Consider the following 23,536-nt stretch of genomic DNA (forward strand, 5'->3'; position numbering starts at 1 on the left):
GGATGGGAAAAAAACAACGTTCATTCCTTTTGGGTAGGGCTACACCCCAGGTGTGTGCATTTACAGGTTATCTTTCTTTTCTATTTAATTTTGACATTTGTATATACCCCTGAAACCATCATCAGAATAAAAATAATCAGCTTTTCCATCATCCCAACAGTTTTCTTGTACCCCTTTGTAAAGTTTCCATCCTGTCCCACCCCAGCTAAATCTGCTTTCTTTCTTTTTTTTTTTTTTCACAGATTATCTTTCATCTGAGCATGTGGGTGGTTCTGAAAAGAAACAACTCCTGCTGGGGAAAGGCAGCACCTTCTCCCACCCAGATCCCAGCCTAGTAAGTCCAACACCTCACTTCCCAGCAGGACAAAGCTGTCCCTGAGTCTTAATGACTCACCGCTCCCCGTGGCACCAGGTGGGGTGGTGTGTGTGTGTGTGTGTGTGTGTGTGTGTGTGTGTGTGTGTGTGTGTATGTCGGGGGGGGGGGGCGGTATCTTAGCTGTCTCCCACCTCTAGTCCCCCGAGGAAGGGGACCCATGGGACTGCTGCCCACACTGCCCAGGCCTGTACCTTCTAGCTGCTCATCATAGTCTTTTCCTGGATCCTTTTCGTGGACAATCCCTTCTCGCAAGCCTGTCTTCAATGGGCTCAAAGCCCAAGGACACTTTAAAACATCTTCATCAGTTAATTCTTTATCCAACTCTCAGAGAATATTAAACAGAAGGCCACTAGGAGGAGGTCACCAAAGTGGTTTAACTTTCCTTTCTAGCTCCTGCTCACCCAAACCCCAGACAAAAACCAACAGACTGCATGTCTCCTTGGAGCTGCCTGAAAAACCTGCAGCTCCCGTCAGACAGGGCTGTGCTTTTTCGTCAAGAAAAGGACGTCATAGGGCTCCCTGAATCTGAGCACATCTGGATTTTAGGTACAGAAACGATTTCTTTCTTCTTCCCTGACAGGAAAAGCCAGGCAATTTTTGCCCTTTTTGTCTTGTTGATGGCAGGGCAACCACACCAAGAGGCCGTTTTCTTTCATTAAATTCGTAATGAATAGGTGATGCTGACAAGGAAACAGTAGTGCTTAAGCATGCAGACTTGTAGGATGCGGCTAAAGCCTTAATGTATCGGCAGCAATTATTAAATGAGTTACTGTATGTGACCCTTTGATCATAAGCTGGATCTCTGACAGGTGTCGCCTGCAGGCAACGCATCATTCTTGTAAAAGGCAGATCCTATCACATGATGATACAGGAAGAATTTTACAAGAATCCTGATCAGTCCCGTCACAGGGCAATAAAATCAGATGTAGTTACTGTGCAGAGGAAAAGTTTTACTTCCAAATAGCTAAGCATTGTTATTATCTCTCTTTAACGATTATGGTTCTTACCCCACCCTGACTTTATGACGTATATTACAATTAGAGCTAGTCCCAACAGGATGGGGAAGGCAATTTAAAAAAAAGAAAAGACAAGAAAACGTCAAGCAAAGATGCATCTTCCACCAACCTTGATTTTTTACTTCAGCAAATTCCTTGTTGTATTCCTCGAGTGTTTCCCTAAGTTTCTGGTTCTCTGTTTCAATGTCGTGCAGGCGCTGCACTTTGAGCTGGAGCTGTTGCCCGAGGTCCAGGGCTGGCACGGGATCTGCACGAGAGGTTAACACACATCAGCCCACTCTGGACCCAGATAAGCCACCTTCATGGTCACACCGAGGCTCAGGCAGACCTCCAGCCTGTGGCTGCTACCACTTGCCGGAAGTTGGGCCTTGCCACCTCCTTCAGAGTCCCGGGGAGCACCATGGCTGGGTTAGGGCCACTTCTCTGTTGCTACAGAGGATGTGTGCGTATACAGACTCAACCCAGGGCCCCCAAAGCAAAGAGGGTGAAATGGCCATCGACTCACTGGGATATGCCCACCACTCTGGCATAGTGACACTGAACCTTTGAGCTGATAGGAAGAGAGATGTGGCGGCAGCAAGCAGAGGCACCCTGGGAGATCATCCATGCACCTAGAGCTGCATGGGAGAATCGATGGTGTGTGGGGAGGTGCCTAAGCCACACGTTTACAGTAATTCTTATGAAGTTGAAATAACACCTAATACTCTGAGAGTGCCTCACTGCCACAGAGCACTTTTACAGACATTTTCTCTTCTGAGTCTCACAATAATACTGGAAAAGAAACGCAAGATGTGTATTAGTTCCTTTCACAGAAGTGGAAACTAAAGCTCAGGAAGCCGAGTGACTTGTCAAGGTTTCCCGGCTAGTTAGTGGACAGAGAACTCGAACCCAAGTCTGTTAACTCCAAGTGACTGTTGTTCCAACAAGGAAGATCCCGACGGAGTGGAGTTAATAAGTAGGACATGCTCACTTTCCGTCACAATCCTCCTTTACTAACCAAGGACACTCACAAGAGGCAGGTGAGCTGGGGAGCCAACCCGAGGTGACGGTGCCCCGTCCTAGGCCATTGGGCCAGGTAGCCAGCAGACCACCACACTCTAATTATAGTACAAACAGCAGGAGAAGGCACCTGCGCCAGTTACGTGAGGTCTTGTGGCCAATTCAATATACTATCTGCCATCAGATTTACTTACAAAAAACTGGATTTTAATCTAAAATTAGACTGCAGACACGGAATTTATGTACTGACTGTTGGCACAAAATGGAGAGACATTAAACATTCTTCTGGCGTTCATTCTATCTTTATTTTTTCGTCGTCTGCCTAAAAGGCACGCATAATCCACCTGCTGGCACCAGCGGAGCACTTCCTCTGGAACGCCTGCTCCATCAGAGCAGAATACCCAAGTCCGCTGGGCTCAGAAAAGATTATTGGAGATATTTCTGGTATGGACGCCAGCATCACTTGTGAAATGGCTGCAAGGATTTAGTCTCCGGTTGAGGAATGCTAAACACCGAGCACAGCAGATCAACAAGGGTATATATTCAAGAGCTCACTTAATTTTCAAATACCAGAGTCATTAATTTTTCAGACCACCCTGGTTCCTGGAAATGAGGGCTAGATCCACATGTTTCAGTCGACGCGTCTGCCAGGAGCCAGGAGCTCTCGGAGATGCCAACGTCTTCGCAGAGTTTACAAAAGGCGGGCACTGGGATGTGTCCAGCACAACGGCGGACCTGCGCGTGGGGTTTAACGCCAACGCTGTCCATCATGTGAAACCTCTGGCTGCCGGGCATTTATTCTGTGTGTGTGTATACAGTTTATGACTACATCACTTTCTTATTTGTGGCTTTCATTATTATTTTAATCAGCATTAAAATATTTATATTAAATTAGATTTCAAAAGCTATTTAGGGAAGATAGTTCTTTATAAGTAGAAATAGTAACAACAGTAAAGATTAAATTACTCAGAACATTCCAGGTGTAGGTATTTTTTTTTTAAATTTCAGTATTTTCCAGGGTACGACCCCACTAGTCCCCCCTTCCTCTGTGACCTCATACTGGGCAAATGGCCTGAAGGAAACAAACTGTATGCCTTCATGGCCCCCTTCACATAGAACTACAATCTGAACTTGATACAGAGGTCAGGGAAAGACTGAGGAGGAGAGCCGCTGCTCTGTATAAAATTCTATTAGTGTTCGTTCATGTAGGCTTTCCAGCACAACTGCCATTACAAATTATATCTTTAGAGAGCTAAGCTAGTATACTGCAATCCATCCCTAAAATTTCTGTCGACAACTTTTCCAGTCCATTCCTTAAAAAAAAAAATTCCAGGACCCACTGTGTCTGCTTTGAATAAAAAATAGCTTTCCTCATTTGATTCGGCAAGGAATTCAGTGACATATAAAAATAACATGCATATTATCAAGTGAATAGTAACTAGACCTTTAGAGAAAATTTCAAAGCATTATATTGTAAATGAAAATTCTGGCAATCTCATAATTATTCATTATGGCATGTATATTTAATTTAACACTATTAAAGGTTAATGCCTAAGTAGCAAAACTGGTCACAGAATAAAGAATGAACTGAATGTTCAAACATCTCTATGCATTAAACTTCAAACTTTACTACAGTACAGTTGAATGACTAAACGCCTGCAGCATTTGAATCTTGTTTCGGATTATGTAAAAGGCATTGCTAAAGTACCTCTTAGGCTTAATTTTTATTACCTGCATTAAAGGAACAGCTAATTACCACATGACAATATAATGACTCTAGCGTGTTTGGACTAGAGACCAAAACAACGATTTTCGGCATGCCAAACCCCAACTTGCATGTTAATCTAGGGGAAATCATAGCTTTTTTGTCTCGTTAATGATTTCCAATGCTATTTAAACCCCACACAAGTATTGTTAGGCCTTATCCTGAGCATCACAAGCCTCCGATCTCAGCAGCTCAATTAGAGAATTGTCTGGGGGAGGCAAGAGAACACACCCATATGTGGAACAGGAACACACAAAACCCTCACCTGTCTTCCCTGCCTCCTCCAATTCAACAGGCTTTATTGCCAGTTCCATCCACCCAATGTGACAAACTTGCAATTTGTTTTACAATCATCTAATAGTTAATTCCTAAAACACCCATCGAGGCACTACAGAGCTCATTATGCAACACAGGACCCAAAGAACATAATTACAATGAACAATAACACAGTCACCTGTATTCATTCAGCACCTTCTCCTAAGTACATGTAACATTACCTCATTAATTCCAGACATCCCAATCCGGGTTGGGGGAGGTGGCTCTGCAATATGTCTGGTGCTGGCTCCTCACCCAAGAAACAGGGAGAGGAGAGAAGTCACTGAGGCAAACAAGTATGCAAAATTCTAATGAAGATTTCTGCTTCCTGAACTAGTAGCCAACTGAATTATTCTGTTTCTTCAAGTCCTAATTTAACAAGTATTTCCTAAGCATCTTTCTGCTCTGGGTAAGGCCCAAGTGAGGCACTAGGATGGACACTCGGCTATGTCAGCTGGTACCAGCTTCACAGTATAGATAAACCATGTTCATGAATATCAACGGTAAAACAGGATGGACCACATGAGTAAATGACCCACTCCAGATAGAGAAACTGGGAAAAGTAGACTTTTTTTAAATAGGAGACAAAGAGTTCAGACCCATGGAGACTGTGTGGCAGTCGGTCCATGAAGAAGATGCAGCATTTAGGGGAAAAGGAGCAGGGAAGCGCCAGGCACAGTGCAGTCTACTGCTGGCACTCAAGGACACATTCTGTGACATCAGGACTGTTCTAGGTGCCGGGGGGACATGATGGTGAACAAGACAAAACCTTGCTCTCAAAGACTTGACATTCTGAAGTGAGGGATATGGACAAAAAGCAAAATAAAATAAAATACACTTAAGGACTGCCAAGCATGAGAAAGAGAGAAAACAGGGTGTGGAGAATGGGGAATGGGTACTGGAGACAGGCTGATAGGGAGGGTCTCTTGGAGGAGGTGACACTGAATGGGGATCTGGATGGTGAAGGGGAGATACAGGAAGATCCTGGGCATTGCAAAGGGATGTGAATGTGGATATTCAAGGTAGAGAGAAGCTAGTAAGGCTGCAACAAAGGGAAGGAGAGTGGCAAAGCCCAAGTGGTCAGGGAGGAAGGCCCATGCTCAAAGATTAAACAAAAATATGAGCATAATCAAGGAGAGAAACAGAATATGTGAAGAAGAATAAAATAGAATCCTAGAGCTGAAAATACATTATCTGAGGTATCCTGTTAGTGCAGTAGGTAGCAGCACATCAGTCTCATAAAAATACAATGCTGAAGAAAGCCAGAGGAGAGAGTCTGGATTCAATTCTACTGCTGATGGGAAAAACCATCAGAGAATAGGACTGGGGCAAGACGAGTGACTGGGGCATGAGAAAGAAAAACTGCAATTCTTTGAACCACAAAAAAGTCTGTTGGTTTTCTAGTTGTAAAGTATTTGAGAGTTTTAAGCTTAAAGATAAGTTATACAATTTTATTTTAAAACGTTAAGTGTTCCAAATTAGTTGCCAATTCTGTGACAGCAGATGGCTATCAGTCATATGTTGTCTGACAACATTAAAACAACAACAACACACCAACATAAACTATGTCTTTGAAGTCCATGTGATGTTTTAATACTTAGTGGGAAAATTATTACTTCTTGAAAGAAATTCATCTATAGTAAGAACATTCTAAAAGTGGACATTTGGAAAATTTCCCATCATTATATAAACTTTTGAGCAAAGACAACATCCTCTTCAAAAATGTCTCAATGTCTCTTATATGAGAGTATGCATAATGGTTTAGAGTATGGGGCAGATTGCATGTGTTCAAATTCCAGCTCTGCCATTTAACTGGCTGTACAACTTTAGACAAGTTACTCAATACTTAATTACAAAAGATAATATGTGCATACAATTAGAAAACTACCAGGCATGGAGTTAACACTCATAAAATGTTATCTATTACCAACCAACTCAAACCTGATGAAATATTTGCAAAAAGGAGTTTCAAATAATTTATTACTAATTTGAAAAATACAGTATCTTCTGACTAGTTGGCAAGAAAAATTGAATATCAGGAAAAATCAAAATGTACTAGTTGAATTTCAACAAATAGTATCTTATAACTGGTACACAGGTTTCAAAAGTATAAACCAACTTTTTATAAAGATAGCCAAAAATGTACTGCTTTTGTTGGATCTATGTATCTTTCCAGCCATTTATGACATCCATTAAAATCAAGAATAAAAATAACAAAACTTGGAGATTTCTGTTTCTGGTCATGACAAATTAGCCAGTATTGGACTTGCCCTCTGGCCATAACAACTATTAGTAGAATACTAGGCAAACTATGAAATAACCATTTTTGTTATTGGACAACTGGCAAAGCAGGACAGTGATCCCTGAGAGAAGGGAAATAAATGAGGTGAACCTATGACCATCCTGACTTTCTGCCAGGAAACACTTTCTAGACTGCAGCACAGGGAAGGGGGAACCCAAGCACAGCATAAGTCCTTTTTGTTGTTGTTGTTGTTGTTAATCCTTACATGAGGATATTTTTTTCCATTGATATTTTAGAGGGAGTGGAGGAGACAGAGAAACATTGATGTCAGAGAGACACATTGGTTTCCTCCCACATGCACCCCGACCTGGGGCTAGGGACTGAGCCTGCAACCGAGGCACCTCCCTTGACTAGACTCAAACCTACCACCCTTCAGGCCGAGGGCTGATGCTCTAACTACTGAGACAAAACGGCTAGGGCAGCATGGGTCTTTTTGAGTTGAGAAGATAGAGAATGGAAGATTGGGAGGCTGAGGTATCTGGAATTTGTAGAGCACAGTAATGGAAAGGAGAAGATATGCAGAGAAGAGCTAGAGGAATCTGCAGAGGAGTAATCAAGAGCCTGTTGCTAAAAAGACATGGTGCACACATTTTCATAGGGTGAAACTACCCAAGGCTGGGCAAAGAACTACAAGGAAGGCCTAAGTGAACAAGCCCAGAGTTCAAAGAGGGTTAAGAGATTTTTGAGTTGTAACCAGCCACAGTTGAGAGACTTGTTGAACAGCAAGGAATTTAGTAGAGACACCAGAAGGTCCACACCAAAATGAAGGTCTAAATTAACCCTAAAGTAAAGGCTACTCCAGATCCATCCCCTAAAAGCTTAAAAATAAGCCTTAGAATGATCAAGCTGATTTGCAAAGTAATTTAACTACTTGACAAAACAAATTTTGACCCTCTTAAGTAAAAAAAAAAAAAAAAAAATCCAGTTAACAATTACAATGTCCAACATCCAATCAAAAATTACTACACATGCAAAGAAGAAGGATAATCGGGGAGGGAGTGTGGGGGGGACGGACCAGTTAATAAAAACAAAACCAGAAATGACAACAGATAATGGGAGTGGTTGACAAAGATGAAAATAGCTACTATAGCATACTCAAGGATTTAAAGAAAAACACAATAAGGAAAGAAGATATAAAGAAGAGTCAAATGGAATTCTGGGGCTTAAAATACACTATCTAAAATGAAAGAAAAAAACAAAAAACACCTCCCTAGACTGGCTTAGACACTGCAAGAGAAAAATAGTGAATTCAAAGAGTCATAGAAACTGTCTGAACAGAGGCATAGAGAAGAGACTGGAGAAAAAAGTTACTAAAACCTCAGCAACCAGTGAAACAACATAAAACTATCTAATATACATGTCCCAGAAAGGTACTAGAAGTATATTTGGAGAAACCCTGGTGAAATTTCCAAATTTGGTAAAAGCTATAAATCTAAAAATCCAAGGAATTCAACAAAATCCAAGCAGGTTAAGTACAAAGAATGCAGATAAGCAAAATCTAATTGCTGAAAACAAGAATAAAGAGAAAATCTTAAAAGCCAGAAAAAAGAAGAATCCTATATAATAAAGAGGTAATATGCAAATTAACCCTCACGCCCTCATGACCAGGCTGGCAGTGGGATTAGTGAAGGATGACCAAACAACTGAATAAGCAGGCTGCGTGGGGCGACCAGGCCAGCAGGGGGGTTAGCGAGGGATGACAAAACAACTGAACAAGCAGGCTGCATGGGGCGACCAGGCCAGCAGGGCGGTTAGTGAGGGATGACCAAATGACTGAACAGCAGGCTGCATGGGGTGACTAGGCCGGTGGGGGGAGGAGGTGAGGGGTGACCAGGCCGTCAGGGGAGGCAGTTGGGGGTGACCAGGCAGCAGGGCGGGGGCAGTTGGGGACAACCAGGCAGGCAGGTAGGTAAGCGATTAGGAGCCTGCGGTCCAGGATTGTGAGAGGGATATCCAACTGCCAGTTTAGGCCCGATCCCCGTGACTGGGCCTAAATTGGCAGTCAGACATCCCCCGAGTGGTCCCGGATTGGAGAGGGTGCAGGCTGGGTTGAGAGGACCGCCCCCCCATGCACAAATTTCATGCACCGGGCCTCTAGTCATTATATATATAGGGGAAAAAAGAAAGATTAACTGGAGACCTCCTATCTGAGAGGAAAAAGAAAACAAAACAAAAACTACCAACATACAATTTTATACCCAACAAAATATAGCCTCCCAATATGAGGACAAGGTAGAGATTTTACTGTTTCAATTGAACAAAAGCTGGCAGAATGCATTGCCAGTGTACCTAGTAGTATACTAGAAGAAATTTTAAAGGAAATGATTTTAAAAGAGAATGCTGCTAGATGGAAACCCGGATCTACACAAAGGAATAAACAACACCCAAATAGTAAACATATGGGTATAATACTATTTTTCTCATTTTAAATTTCATTACAAGATAACTGACTATTTAAAAGCAAAAATAGTATAATGTATTATAGTGTTAAAACATATTTAGAAGTTAAATAAATAACAGTACACAAAGGACAGGAGGGAGAAAATGCAAGTGTATTATAAATACATTCTCACATTGTATGTGAAGTAGTATTTTATTATTTGAAGGTATAATGTGATAAATTAAAGATGCTTAATGTAAACCTTAAAGTAACCACTGAGAAAATAAAACAAAGAGTTATAGCTAGTAAGACAAGTGGGGAAATAGAATAAGATCATAAAAAATTATCAAAATAAAGCATGAAAAAATAAAACAAAAAACAGGTAAGATAATTAGAAAACAAACAGGAAGATAGTAGACTTAAACCCATCTATATACACAATTATGTTAAATGTAAAAAATCAAACATTTCACTTAAAAGGCAGATTGTCAGACAGAATTAAAAAACAAGACATAGCTGTTTAAAGCTTTAAAAAACATGAATTAGAAACTAACAGAACTGAAGGAAGAAAAAGAAAAGTTCACAGTAGAGATTCCAAAACTCTGTTCACTCTAATTAATAGTATAATTAGATTGACAAGCTAAATCTAAAATGTATATAGAAACTCAACTAGCCAAAACAAATTTGAAAAACAAGATAGAAGATAAAGGATTTGCATTACCTAATTTCAAGACTGATTATAAAGCTACAGTAATCAGTATGATATTAATATAAGGATATACAGATCAATGAAATAAGAGAGTCCAGAAAAACAATCTCACACATATACCATCCATTAATTTTTCAATGAAACTTGACCCTTACACTATACCATACATCAAAATTAACTCAGAATGCATCATAGGCCTAAAGGTAAAAGATAATACTAACAAACGTCACTAAAAATGCCCCTGCTCTGAGGTGCATATGTTGGGATATATGAGTAAAAGCAGTTTGCAGACCACTGACTTAGACCCATTTGGCTGCTGTGCAAAGGATGGATGGGAGGAGGTGGAGTGAAGGTGGTGAGCCAAGAGGTAATGGTGGCTTGGATGAGGTTGGCGGTAGATAATGTGATGAGTGGTCGAATTTGGGGTATATTCTGGAGGCTGGGTCAACAGGACTTACTGATAGGCTGGCTATAAGGTGTGAGGGAAAGGAATTCAGGCTGACTCCTGCCATTTGTGGGCTAAGCCACTGCATGAATGGTGATGCCATTTACCTTCCTGGGAGGGTTTGGGGGGAACCTGTTCTCTTGTGGTCATATGGAGTTTGAGAGCCTAACAGATATCAGAAGTCACCGAGGGGGAGAATGTAAGTAGAGAAAAGAAAAAGACCGAGAGTCCTGCAGAGGAAGAGAGGTACCCATGAAAGTCGGAGAAGGAGGCGTATAACCAGGTGCAGGTGGGTTCAGCAGGCATATTGGCTCTCAGAGGACTTTGCTATGATGGGGAGTAAGTAGAAAGCTGGCCAGTGGCTGGAAGATGTCACCCTCATCTGACCACATGTATATTTTCAGTAAAATATGATGTGTATAGAGATCAGAGTGAAGAGAAGGTCTGAAATAGTACAAGTATGGTCAGTGGGCATAAGGTTGGGGCCATCTATGCTGTGTAGACTCTATGGAAACTAACTTACTGTGGTTCTCCAGGGACTTGGGCACGTTCTGTTTTGGATTCCCTGTCACTATCACACCCTGATAAGCCCCAATGTCTTGGTGCAGACAAGTCCTGAAGGAGGAAGAGGACACTGCTGACTTCATGAAGAACATAGGCTGAAAAAAAGCAGGGCTTCCGATTAGGTGGGGTGATCAGGTGGGTCCGAGGTGTGCTGGGGAGGGGCGGGAGCATGGTGTGTTGGAGAAAGCCGGGCCAGTGGTGAGCTGCTTTTCCTTATGTTATGAGGAATGAGAAGAACAACCTCACATAGTCTAAGGCCCTGCTTGAGCAGAGGGCTCTGTAGGTAGTGGGGCTGTCCCCTGCCACCATCCAGAGGGTGAATGTGCCCCTAGTGAGTGCCATCCCTGCGATGACATCACAGTGCAGCAGACGTTACTTTTTGCCAGGGCACTCTAGGCTAATGTAATCATACGATTACATAATTAACCCAGCTGTCTCATTAAGAAAATCAACTGGAATTCAGGGCATAATTAGTCATACAGCAATTAGCATGCTGATGAGCAACTGATGAAAAGCTGTCTAGATATCAAGTGTGCCAGGACCACCCCAGTTACGGCAAGGGGGATAGAGGTGACACACTGCCCCACGCAAGTGAACCAAGGATTCCCCATCTCAGCTGGTGAGCCCTTACACAACAGCCCAGTGTCGAGGGACAGAGGGAGAGCCCTGAAATGGGCCGGCGTACAAAAGCAGCGACAAGCAATTCTGACACCCATCTTGTCACATTTGCCTTTCTTTATAATGTTTATAGCTATTTCCTCAGCCTGCAGACATATGGTGTACAAAATGGAGAAGCTGATCAGGCCCCAAATTTGTTTTAACCTGTCCGAGGAGGGTGAGAAAAGTTGCCTCCTTGTCTGGGTTCCAGTGTTGGGTAGAGCATAATGTCCATCCTCTAGTCCCCTTGGCTGCTTCGGAGCAGCTCAGTCCTGCACCCGGGGAGGAGGCAGGAGGGCATCAGCAACCCACACCTTCGTCCGGAGGCTGCAGCCCTGGTTCTGCCTGGTCCCGTTACGGTGCTGGTGGTTGATTCTTAGGATGAAAATGTTTCATGAAGGCAAACTGAGAATGTGTAAAGGGAATCCTGCCATCTGGGCACCTGAGGTTATAGAGTTCTCTGGAGGGGCCTGGGCATTGGCTCCTCTGCCAACACCAGGAGACGTAGAATACATGGACTGGACTAGCCTTACAGGATCCAGCTGGAGCAGCCATATTTCCACAGCTTTCAAAAATGCTACCAAGTGGCCCATCGATTAAAATCTTGGTAGAATAAGCAAGGGGTATTTCTAACCAAATCCCAAGAGTTAAAAAAAAAAGATTTTAAATTGATTTTTAGAGAGAGAGAAAAGGAAAGGGAGAGGGAGGGAGGGAGGGAGGGAGAGAGGGAGAGAGGGAGAGAGGGATAGGGAGAGGGAGAGAGGGGAGAGAGGGAGAGAGGGGGAGAGAGGGAGAGAGAGAGATGTCAGAGTGAAACATTGATTGCTGCCTCCTGAAAGCTCTCTACTAGGAATCAAGTCCGAAACCTGGGTGCACGGGATGCCGCTTAACCAACTGAGTCATGCTGGCCAGGGCCAAATCCCAAGATTTTGACACTTTTTTCCAGGAGTCTTGCTATGGGATGAGAGACAGACAGGGAAGTAGGAAGAAGAATGAAAAGAACAGTGTTTTCTAATTATAACTCATATTGTATTCTCACTTGAAACCAGGGTGAGGAGTACAAAAGCCTGGATTACTATTGTATCCTTATGAAGGAGCATTAACAAGCAGTTCTCAAAAATGATGTTCCACTTTATTTCTGGATTCTCAAATGCTACACTAATAGGGATATTCACCAGGAGAGAAGAGTTTCCTAAATACACACCAAAATGTGGCCCCAGGAGCACCTCAGAGCAGGGGCATTTGCAAGTGGTTCTGAAAATGGAGTGTCCTACAAAATGGGCTCCCAAAGCCAGTTCTTTCAGGACTTCTGGAAATGAACACCACCTACCGTCGATCACAGGCCAGTTACTCTACGGACATAAAGTGAGGGAATCCATCATGAAACACTGAGTTCTATAGTGTTGCATGCATGAGTCAATGAATATTTTATACCACTGGTAATGTGCTTCCTAAGATTTAAATCTTAAAATAAACTCTTCCAGGCACTGCCTTCATGTTTGAGGGGTTTGTGTCTGTAGGACGTAAACCACATCTTAGCAAGGAGTGAAAGATGATTCTCTTTATATGGGGGCGGGGGGGGGAAAGGGGCACAGACAGAGGCCAGGAGAACTTGCAAAGAGGTTCTTCCATGAATGCTGCAACCAAAGCAGAGTTCTGCAATACCAATGCACAGGTGGCAGCTCCACCAACTCTGTCTCCTTTTCTCCTTTCTAGGAACTTAAAAACAGACAAACAAAAACGATTACTGAGATGTTTCTGGAACAAATAATTTATAGAGATTACTAAATGTGGACAAATACTCAAATGACCACTGCTTAAGTTATCTGCAATCCATTAATAAGGCCTATTCAGAAACTAAGATGGCAAGTTGAGTATTTTACTTATTTAAGCTCTTCCCTCGATTGTTGAAATAAATGCATGCTTATTGTAAAAAATCTGAAAAGTATCAAGAACAAGAGTAAGTCACCCACACAAGGTTAATTTCTGGCAGATTATGCATGCCATCATAACTATGCTCAGAGCACAGTAAAATTTCAGCTATGTAAGAGTCTTTAAGGAGGTCATTCCAGAATATTTCCAGCTATCTGAGAGGGTCACATTTTAAGAGCAGAGATATTTATTCCTTACTTCATTACAGTAAGGGATGGAAGCTGCTTTTTTAACCTGTTTAATTATGGAATATTTTCTCAAAAGTACAGTACCCAAATAGAAGGGAACCTGAGGGAAGGCTGGGGCCAAGTTTCACCTACATTTGTATCTTAAGTGCACAGTCCAGTGCCTGGCACACAATGAACTGCAGGCAAGTGCTGGCCCAGGGAATGCGTGAAAATGACTAATTAAACAACACACTTTGAATCCTTTCTTGCATCACTGTTGTTAACAGATAGTCACTGAACTCTGCTCTCACCCACAAATATAGATTCCAAAGCAAGACACTGGCCTCCTGATTAGAGGAACTCCCCATCTAGGAGGGTAGGGGGGAAGGGCGTGCTTCACCCAAGTGTCCTTATTAAGTCATGTTGTTGGCAGATGGCTAGAATGCTTTACCTCATGACTAACTGTTAGCAAATTAGTAAGTATAAATCTCAACCAGAGGTGTATTAAAGTAAAAAATTTAAATATTTGCAAGTTTAAGCTATTCCTGCTGATCATATACATCTCTCTATATAAAGGCCTAAGTGACCATTTTGACCACTTGACCAATAGCTATGACATGCACTAACCACCAGGGGGCAAACACTCAATACACAGGCATGGAATCTCAAGAGGGAAGGAAGGAGGGCGGGAAGAGATTAATCAAAGATCTTATATGCAAAGATCTTATATGCATGAATTCGTGCACCAGTGGGGTCCCTCAGCCTGGCCTGTGGGAATAAAGCCGAAACCGGCAGTCCGACATCCCCCAAGGGGTCCCGGATTGTGAGAGGGTGCAGGCCAGGCCGAGGGACCTCACTGGTGCAAGAATCTGTGCACTGGGCCTCTAGTTATGATATAAAAATCTAGTCTGAGATAAAATGGACAGGTGAAGCCATCTAGATTAAAGGCATAAAATTATAACTTATTTATGAATTCAAAACTTCCCTCTTACTGCTATGATGCTGACAATAAAGTCAAAGAACATTTTCAATTAAAACAATTCTAATTTTCAATTAGAATTAGAAATGGGAGGCTGATTCTCCAAACGTTTTATTGGTCTTCCTTTTAATTTTGAAAGACATGTAAACAAGTAAACCACATAAACAAGTATTGTTACCACAGATGGAGGAAATAACACTGTGTTAACTGAGTTCTGGGCTAAAGCTGCCCTCGACACTTTTCAACCATCCTCTCTACCTCCTACATATAGCTGACATCCATCCATTTCTCTCCAACTTCACTCCTGCCACCTGAAACCTAGTTACCTCATCTCTCTCTTCCCACATCACCTTGGACTTCTTTCCAAATCTGTTGTCCAAATTGCAGTCAGGATGACTTTTTTATTATACAGACATGATCATGTCACTGCTCTGCTTAAACCTCATTAATGGTTTGTCTGTTGTCCAGAACCCTTCACATAATTTACAAGGCCTCTATCTGCCTTTGCAGCTGGGTGACCACACTGGTGTATGCCCTTTACTCAGGCGTAACTATTGACTACTGCCAGCGTCTTCGTTTGGACAATGTAGTGCCTGGCCACTCCTTACTGCCCTCTCCGCTTCTTGTTCACAAGCTCACTGCTCCAGGGCATCCGCCTTTGAGCCTGCCCAATCCTACCCATTCTATACTCTTATGCCCAATGAGCTCTGCCTTCCAAGCACTTACCACACCTAAAATTCAATAATTACTTGTGTAATTACTTTTTAATGCCCACATTCCCACCAGACTCTAAAGTCCACGAGAACAGGAAGTTATCTGATTGCTTTGCTCACTGCCCTAGTGCTGTAACTCAGAGACATAGCAAGGGGACCGTGTCTAAGGTGCCGACTAAGAAATTCCAGGGAACAAGGGTCAGAGCAGTGTGGAAGGAGAGTGTGCTTTGGCTAAAGTAGCAGAATATTTATAATAAAAAGCATCTTAAAATACTCTGAAATTAATTAGGGAATGCAGAGCAATCTGGTAGCAAATGAGAAAGAACACATACATCAGATCTTAACTAGTTTAACTATTCAGAGGACTCATCAGGATGAGTGTGTATTTAAATGTTGATTAAGTGTCTTTAATAAGAAGGAGCTTTTGAGAGGAAAAATAACTTTGGGATACTGACTGTGGACGATGAAGAAGAGGGAAGAGCTGAGTCACACCACTGAAGGAGAGGAGGCAGGCGGGAATGGGTGGGAGTGGAGGGAGATCCCATGCTTTGTGCTGAGTGCGTAAAGCTTGGGATGCCATCAGGACAGCTACTGAACCAAACACAGCTTTTGGATGTCAGTACCAGCCACAAAGCCCAAGGCCTCTGAAGTGCATATGCTGGTCTGATGAACCCCAAATGCTAAGTGTCATATAAATGTCTGTGCAGGCAGGTAAATCTTTATAGAGTGACATGAAGCAAAATGAGAGTTCAAAGAATTATTAAACGGCCCCAAGTCAAGGAAAGATACATTCTGTTCTCTTGCCATTGAGGTCATTAGAATGCTCCAGCGTGCTCTCCCTCAGTGGAAAGTGTCAACTTCACAATTAAAGCCTGAGACCAAAAAACCTCAGAAAACATTTGAAGAAATAATTTGATCCATTAATTCATTTGACAAATATTTATGGAGTTTCTGCTACATGGCAGGCACTGGGGTAGACACTAGAGAAATAATTAGGGACAAGACCACATTCTCCAGCCACTCTGCCCAGCCAGAAAGGAAAACAGCCGAGTCCCAAGTAGTTGTAACAGGGAACACAGGCTGCTGGGAGCGGGGCATGTGTGTGTGAGAAGGGCACACCTGAGCCAAACCTGGGAGGTCAGGAAGCAGTGTCTCAACAAGTTCACCCCAGGAGTGAGATGAGTTGAGCTGAGAAGGGGCCTGGCTTGCCGGCCGTCTGGAGAATGGGCTAGAAGGAGGCAACCCTGCAAGCACAAAGCCTGGCGTCACAATACTGTAGACATGAGGGGGAGGCCTGAATTGCAAGTGGAGGGCAGAAGTTGGGATGGAGAGAAGTGGATGGAGTCGAGAACATTCTGAAGGAAGAATGGCTGGGACTTGGTGACTCAGTGCTTGGCATGTGCAGCTGGGTAGAAGATGGTGCAGCTCCCCAAGAGAAGGAACTCAGTAAGAAGATTTCCTCTGGACACACTGGGTGGTTTCAGGGTACCCTTCAGCCATCCCAGAGAATATGTCCAGGAGGCTGCTGGATATGCAAGCTGACACGCAAAAGGGAGAACTGGACAGAGATAAAGCTTTCAGAGCTACTGATGTGACCTTTGGCCAATTCGGCTCTGGAGGACTCCAGTGTGGCCCTTGGTTGATGGACTCATTGTGTCCTTCAACATGTCACACCTGTGGTATGCCAGGTCCTGCTCCAGGTGCTGGGCATAGAGTGAAAACACAGGCTTTCCTCAAGGAGCTTTCATTCGAGTAGGACCAGCAGATAAGAAACAAGAAAACTCACAAATAAATAAAATTTCTGGAAGAGGTGGCAAGTGGGGACTGGTTCAGTCAGGTTACTGTGCCAGTCTCCAAGGCCTGGGACTCTGGCTCTGCCTCTCCTGGGGTGGCTGGTTGGCTCTTCCTGGCTTCTGGAGCTGGGCCACATGGCACAAACCTGAAATACCAGTCTCATTATTCCCAAGAGCTTCCTGTAGTTTTCTGAAATAGTGTGAGTTGATGTTTCTTGAAACTAGAAGACTTAATGCACCCCACCAATATTTCTGGGTTTGGCGGGACTGAAGTCTGAAGCACAGACAGTTAAGGCATCTGACTCCCATAACGGTGTGACTGTCAGTAAATGCAACGCTATTGACCAAGCCCTTCCTGTAAAGCTCAGCCGCAAGATTACTTCATCTCAGCAGCAGGACTTCAAAACACAGGTAGAGTGCTCCCAGCTCCACTCATGCTTCTCAAAGAACTTGTGAGAACTGTCAGACCACAGCAGGTGTAAGAAAGAAATACCTGGGATGTGGGTAAAAGTGATCTATGTGGCATACAGATGGACTTGATTGACTTTTATTACAGAAAACATCGAACATTATTTGCTCCTATCATCTTAAGTTGAAATTGCAAACTTTAATTCTGCAGCCAAAGATGATAATTACAAAGAATATCACCAATGGGAAAAATGCTGATGGTATAATGTTAAGTGAAAAAAGCAGAATGTAAATATGTGCCCAGAGTATGATAAAAATTCTATAAAAATAATATACGGACATGAATAAGGTCTGCTCAGGTGGAGATCATTGATGAAAAATATGTTCTCATTTTTTTCTATGAGAAATTAGGATGGAAAATAATGGCAGAAAAAGAAACCCAACAATTTGTTAAAGTGGCTGCCCATCTGAGAAACTTCACTAAGGAAAAACCTAAGTAAAAGCTGGACTTTAAAAAAGGAGAGTGTAGTTTATTTAGAAAACAGGAGCAAAAGGCTCTGGGTCTTTGGCAAAGATGAAACAAGCCAGACTCCTTTCAACTAAGTCATCAATGTAAAACTTGCATTTGCATAAGACTATGCCAGTGGGACCACCGAGGTGCCAGTACCTGAGAAAAGGCCACACCATAGGCATCCAATGACCCATTTGCTGTGAAGAAGCCTTTTAATGAGCCTCAGCCAGTCTTCGGGGAACCCCCAGTTGGTTACAAACTCTTGCAGAAAGTAAAAAAGCCAGAATTTGGAACTAAGTGCTGGATAAGCTCCTATGACAGCAAAAGTTTAGAACAAAGAAAACCATTCTCTACCACAAGGCTGTTCCCTTACACTCTTCCATTTCAAAGATGAGAAAACTGAGGTCCAGACAGGAAAAGCAATGTGACAAAGACCTTACAACAAAGACCTAGCATGGGGTGACCTCTTTTAATCCCAGCTTCCAAATGGAACAGAAAGCTCACAGGAGACCTGAATTAGAATGCAAATTCAGATATAAAGGAGACCTGTAGCTCTTTTGCTTTGTTAAAGTAGTTCTAGTCATGTCAGTAATCCACACACAGTACTTGGTTGTAGCTAATTGGGCTACCACTTGCCCTTGTCTATAAACTTTAAGTGAAAAATGTGACCAGAGGTTACTGGCTCCCTGGATGACCTGGGAGGGGAATGAGGTATTCGAGGTACCCTATTAGGGCTATTCCTGAATGTGCAATCAACCAGCCCAGAAGCACGAACATCCACGACATCTGCACAGCACTCCACAGGTTCTATTTCTTCTCTGTAAATTGTGCAGCATTTTATACCAAAGCTAAAGGTGGCCCCACCGATTTGAGTTTCCTTATTTGCAAAAGTATTCACTAGAGGTTATGTGATGACTTTAACACAAGTGCATCTAATTTCCATACCTACCCAAAGTCTGGGTTTTGGAGAATTCCCAGAACTCATTGGTTTCTTGCCATTGATGGTGTAATTCTCTTAGGAAAGCTGAGAAGAATAAGCCTGAAACCCACCAACTCTCCAGAAACAATGCCCACTGGGGGGGTTATCAGTGCATGGACTTACCTGGAACATCAATCAATCTTTTGTAGACATTCAAGAAGGCTGCCTCAGCTTCTTTGCTTCGTTTACTCAGTGCATCAATCTGAAAGGGAATGGAAGAAAAGAAAAACAAAGAGCTCAAAATTTGTCAAGAGGTAATTTAAAAATCATTACGCATCTAGTAAATTCTCACGGCAAATGGAACTCAGATTTCTCCATGTAGATGCCTGACAGCTGGGCCTGCAGTCTCTTAGAGGAAATGTCTGTAAGCATACCAAAGAGGACAAATCCATGGGCTCACCTCCTGAGGGTACACAAGTCAGGGGCAGCGCTCTGAGATGAAGCCATTAGCAACACTGTCCCATCACCCAACTGATTGTGGGCTTTCCATAGAGAAAATGGCCCAGTGCCCTTCCTGGTCCCTTTCCTTCTTCTGCCAGTATTTACTAAGAGTTGACTGGACACTGTGTTGGACATTGTGCTGCAGAAAGGGACAGCAAGTATGTAAACAAGTAATGAAATCCCAGCCGGGAAAGTGCTGGGTAAGCAGAGCCATGGGGCCACAAGAAAGGGACATCAAGTAGGAAAGTAGGTGGTGTTTGCATGGTCCTTGGGAGCTGTCCACCAGGGTGGAAAGGTGAGATACTACATGAAAGGGGAAGAACATGTTCAAACACCCAGAATACAGTTCTTAAATCGGGGGATTCATAGATCATCTTTAAGAATTTTATGAAAGCCAAGGATTGTCCTCCTAGAAATATATCACCCCTCCCCCTGTACACACACACACACACACACACACACACACACCAAACACACAATTATGCATTCTATTTTAGGACACTCACATATCCTGTCCATGGAATCCAGGTTAAGAACCCATGATGGGGCTCTAATATGCCAGGGAATATGGGAGTCTGCTGAGGTGGGAACGTGGACACATGGGGAGGACTGGTGGGTGGCAAGACCGGACAGGTGAGGGGGTTAGATCATGAAGCACCATCAGAGCATGTGGAGGATGAACTTCATTGTCTGGTCAGGAATGGGCAGAAAGGAGGCAACCATTCAGAGGCTGCTGCCTTTGCCCAGATGAGTAATGTACAGGGCAGCTGGGGTGGGGATTGAAGGAGAGGAGGCCAATTAGAAAGATTAGGGTCCCAATGAGCTGATGTGAGGCACAGAGGAACCAGGCGAGTCAAGGATGAAGCCCAGGTTTCTAGCTAAGGCAACAGATAAGTTTCTGTGATGGTGGCTAGGACCAATTTGTCTCATGAACCTCACCCAGCTAAGCTTATTTCCCTCCAGCGTAAAGTCTATTAATCAAAGAAATGTGAATCTGGAAATACCAAGTATGCTAGACACAGATCCAAAGAGCCTCTGACTGTTAGATAGATTCAGTATGTATTTTGCTCACATAACGCACTAACTGAGACAACAGATCACTTTTTACACCTGAAGCATGCAAGATGCTACATGCACGAAGTTCATACTGGCTCAGGAAAAGGACACTAAATTATATATTCCTTCCGTCCCCTCACAGAATTATACTCTCTGTCTCCAATGTTATTAAAGAGGCAAAAGGATGTGGTTTAATTACAGGGTCTCTCACCTGAGACAAGCAACAATTTGTTGAAGGTTGAGAGAGATCACCTGATTAAGGATGGGAAGACCCTGAGGAGTGGGATGCAAGGCTACCGGGGGCCAGGTCTTGGGAAATCCAGTGCAGAGCAAACCAGAGCAATGCAACATTTCCATCTCTAACATACTGAATCCAAATTTGCTATTTGAAGTCAGTTGTTTGGAACTTGGACACATTTGCCCCCGTAAAATAAGATTATGATTTAGGTCAAGTTTTCAAAATAATCCATGAGGACTACTTAAATAGGATTAGTTCTCTTTATTTTAAAAATAAAATGTTTCCCCTTTGATTAGCAATTCATGCTCATTGTGTAATTAGAAAAATACCCAAAATAAAGGGAAGAAAATTAAAATTGTAATTCTGCTATTCACTGGTAAAAGTCATCCCCTGTCTGGTCTGCAGTTCCGTTCAATTTTTTTTTTCTCTAATTAAAATATACATACAGCCCTAACAGGTTTGGCTCAGTGGATAGAGCATCAGCCTTCGGACTCAAGGGTCCCAGGTTCAATTCCGGTCAAGGGCATGTACCTTGGTTGCGGGTAAATCCCCAGTAGGGGGTGTGCAAGAGGCAGCTGATCAATGTTTCTCTCTCATCGATGTTTCTAACTCTCTATCCCTCTCCCTTCCTCTCTGTAAAAAATCAATAAAATATATTTTAAATATATATATATATATATATATATATATATATATATACACACACACACACACACACACACACACACACACACACACACATATACATACAGTTGTATGAAATGTAGGGATAGAGAAAAACTATAGAGACAGAAGGTAGATTAGTGGTTGTCTAGGGCTGGGGGCAGGGAGGATGGGGGTTTGCAGTATGACAGCTAAGGGGTACAGGGTTTCTTTTTGGAGTAGTGAAATATTCTACAACTGATTGTGATGATGGTTGCACAACTTCATGAATATAGTAAAAGTCAATGAACTGCAGACTTTAAATATGTGAGTTATATCTCAATAAAGCTATTAAAAACGTGTGTGTTTGAAATCAAACCATATGCAAAATTTCATATTGTGCTTTCTTTCACTAATGTATCATAAATCTTTTACAATATCTATTACAAATTTTGGAAAATGTCTTAAGAGTACTATTTCAACTGTAGTTAACCACCATATACACACACAGGGGTAGGCAAAAGTAGGTTTACAGCTGTGAGCTATTGTAATAATCATAACCTCCATATCTTTTTCCACATGAACTGTAAACCTGCTTTTGCCCACCCTTGTAGACGTTGTGAGTAATAATGGATAAGGAGCTGCCTCTCCAGATGTCTGGAACACACCAGTGTGCTGCGTCTTTCTCTCACCTGAGAGCGTATGCCCATGGGGAGCAGAGTGTCTGCCCAGAAAGCAGGGCAGATGCTCTGGCTGCTCTCCGTATCTCTCGACACAGAGGGCCTCACTACCCAGGGATTCTGACTGAGTATACAAAGGGTGGTTGCCCCTCTGTGATGGACAAAGGATGGGATCTGGAAGGATCCTGAAACGCCATCTTCAATTTCCTGTCTGTGTTGGTGGGACATGAAGGAGGGGATTGGCAATCTACACAGCACATTTGGGAACTGTTATGGGTTGAACTGTGCCTCCGCCCAATACCCATGAATGTAACCTTATTTGGAAAAAGGGTATTTGCAGGTGATCAAGTTTAAAATGAGGTCATTAGCGTGGGACCTAATCCAATATGACTGTGTCTTTATAAAAAGGGGAAATTTAGACACGGAGACCATCACTCACACAGGGAAAACTCTCTGAACATGAAGGTAGAGATTGGGGTGATGTGTACACAAGTCAGGGACCACCAAAGATCAGGCTTGAAACAGATTCCCCTTCACAGTACTCAGAATGACCCAATCAGACCAACACCTTGATCTTGGCTTTCTGGTTTCCAGAACTGTGAGATATAAATGTCTGTTTTTAAGTCACTCACTTGGTGGTACCTTGTTACAGCAGCCCTAGCAAATTAATACAGGGACCATGATTCTGAGCCCTCTTTCTGTTCCCTTTTCCACAAATGTAAGAAAATTCAAACCCAATTCTAAGAGAACAAGGCTGGGCCAATGAGTTTAATTAATTCATTAAGCAACTGAACTATGAGGTTTCTTAAGAGAGGTGATGAGTACTCTATGTGGTTGAGGTTCTACTTGATGAGGTCCCTCCATTCCTCTTATAAGATTTTCAAACCCTGAAGTATTTGATTCTGGGAATTTCAATACTTTCTATGCTTGTTCACTCTTTTGACTCCTCCCCATGTCCAGGCCCAGGCCTTGGAGTTTGGGTATTGGTCTGTCTCTGTCAGCTCCCTCTTCTCTGTGGTGGGATTTCCCTTGCTGTCACCTGGGACATCCTACTTCTGTGTGTTCATTTACTTGAATGCCCTTCACTTGCATCTCTGCCTGCTGAAGACCTATCCATGTTTTGAGGCCCAGTGTGAGCCCCACCTCTCCCAGAATGTGTGAGCCGGGTTTCCTCCTGCTGGCAGGGTTCTGAGTTTGGAGGGAGGAAGGTGGGTTCTGGAGCCAGGCAGATCGGCCGCACCTGCCTCCCAGGGCTGGGTGGTTAGATGAACTCATAGCTTGGACAGGGAAGTGACTCTGTCATGTGCAAGAGCTCTCCTCTGGTGAAGCCTGGGAAGTAGAGCCCTGTCTGTCCCCTTATCAGTCTGTGAATTAGGTGGAAATGGAGTATCATCCTCATCTTTATGCCCTCCACCCTCTCTCTACACCTCCCTGCGCTAGGTGGTTGGGCCCAGGTGTTGCCTGCCTTT

The 23,536-nt window shown here is 43.0% G+C and overlaps 1 protein-coding gene across 7 annotated transcripts in view; it reads right to left on the minus strand.

Moving 5' to 3' along the window:
• CUX1 (cut like homeobox 1) overlaps window positions 1-23,536 on the minus strand; it is a 355,467-nt gene that overhangs the window by 137,474 nt on the left and 194,457 nt on the right. For all 7 annotated transcript variants that reach the window (XM_054714870.1, XM_054714869.1, XM_054714868.1 and 4 more), the window contains 2 exons: window positions 19,134-19,212; window positions 1,502-1,639 (listed from right to left, as the gene is read on the minus strand). In XM_054714870.1, coding sequence (XP_054570845.1) covers window positions 1,502-1,639; window positions 19,134-19,212 — 217 coding nt within the window. The remainder of the gene's footprint in view (window positions 1-1,501; window positions 1,640-19,133; window positions 19,213-23,536) is intronic.

Source organism: Eptesicus fuscus, chromosome 4, assembly GCF_027574615.1.
Source record: "Eptesicus fuscus isolate TK198812 chromosome 4, DD_ASM_mEF_20220401, whole genome shotgun sequence".
In the NCBI taxonomy this organism is placed as follows: domain Eukaryota; kingdom Metazoa; phylum Chordata; class Mammalia; order Chiroptera; family Vespertilionidae; genus Eptesicus; species Eptesicus fuscus.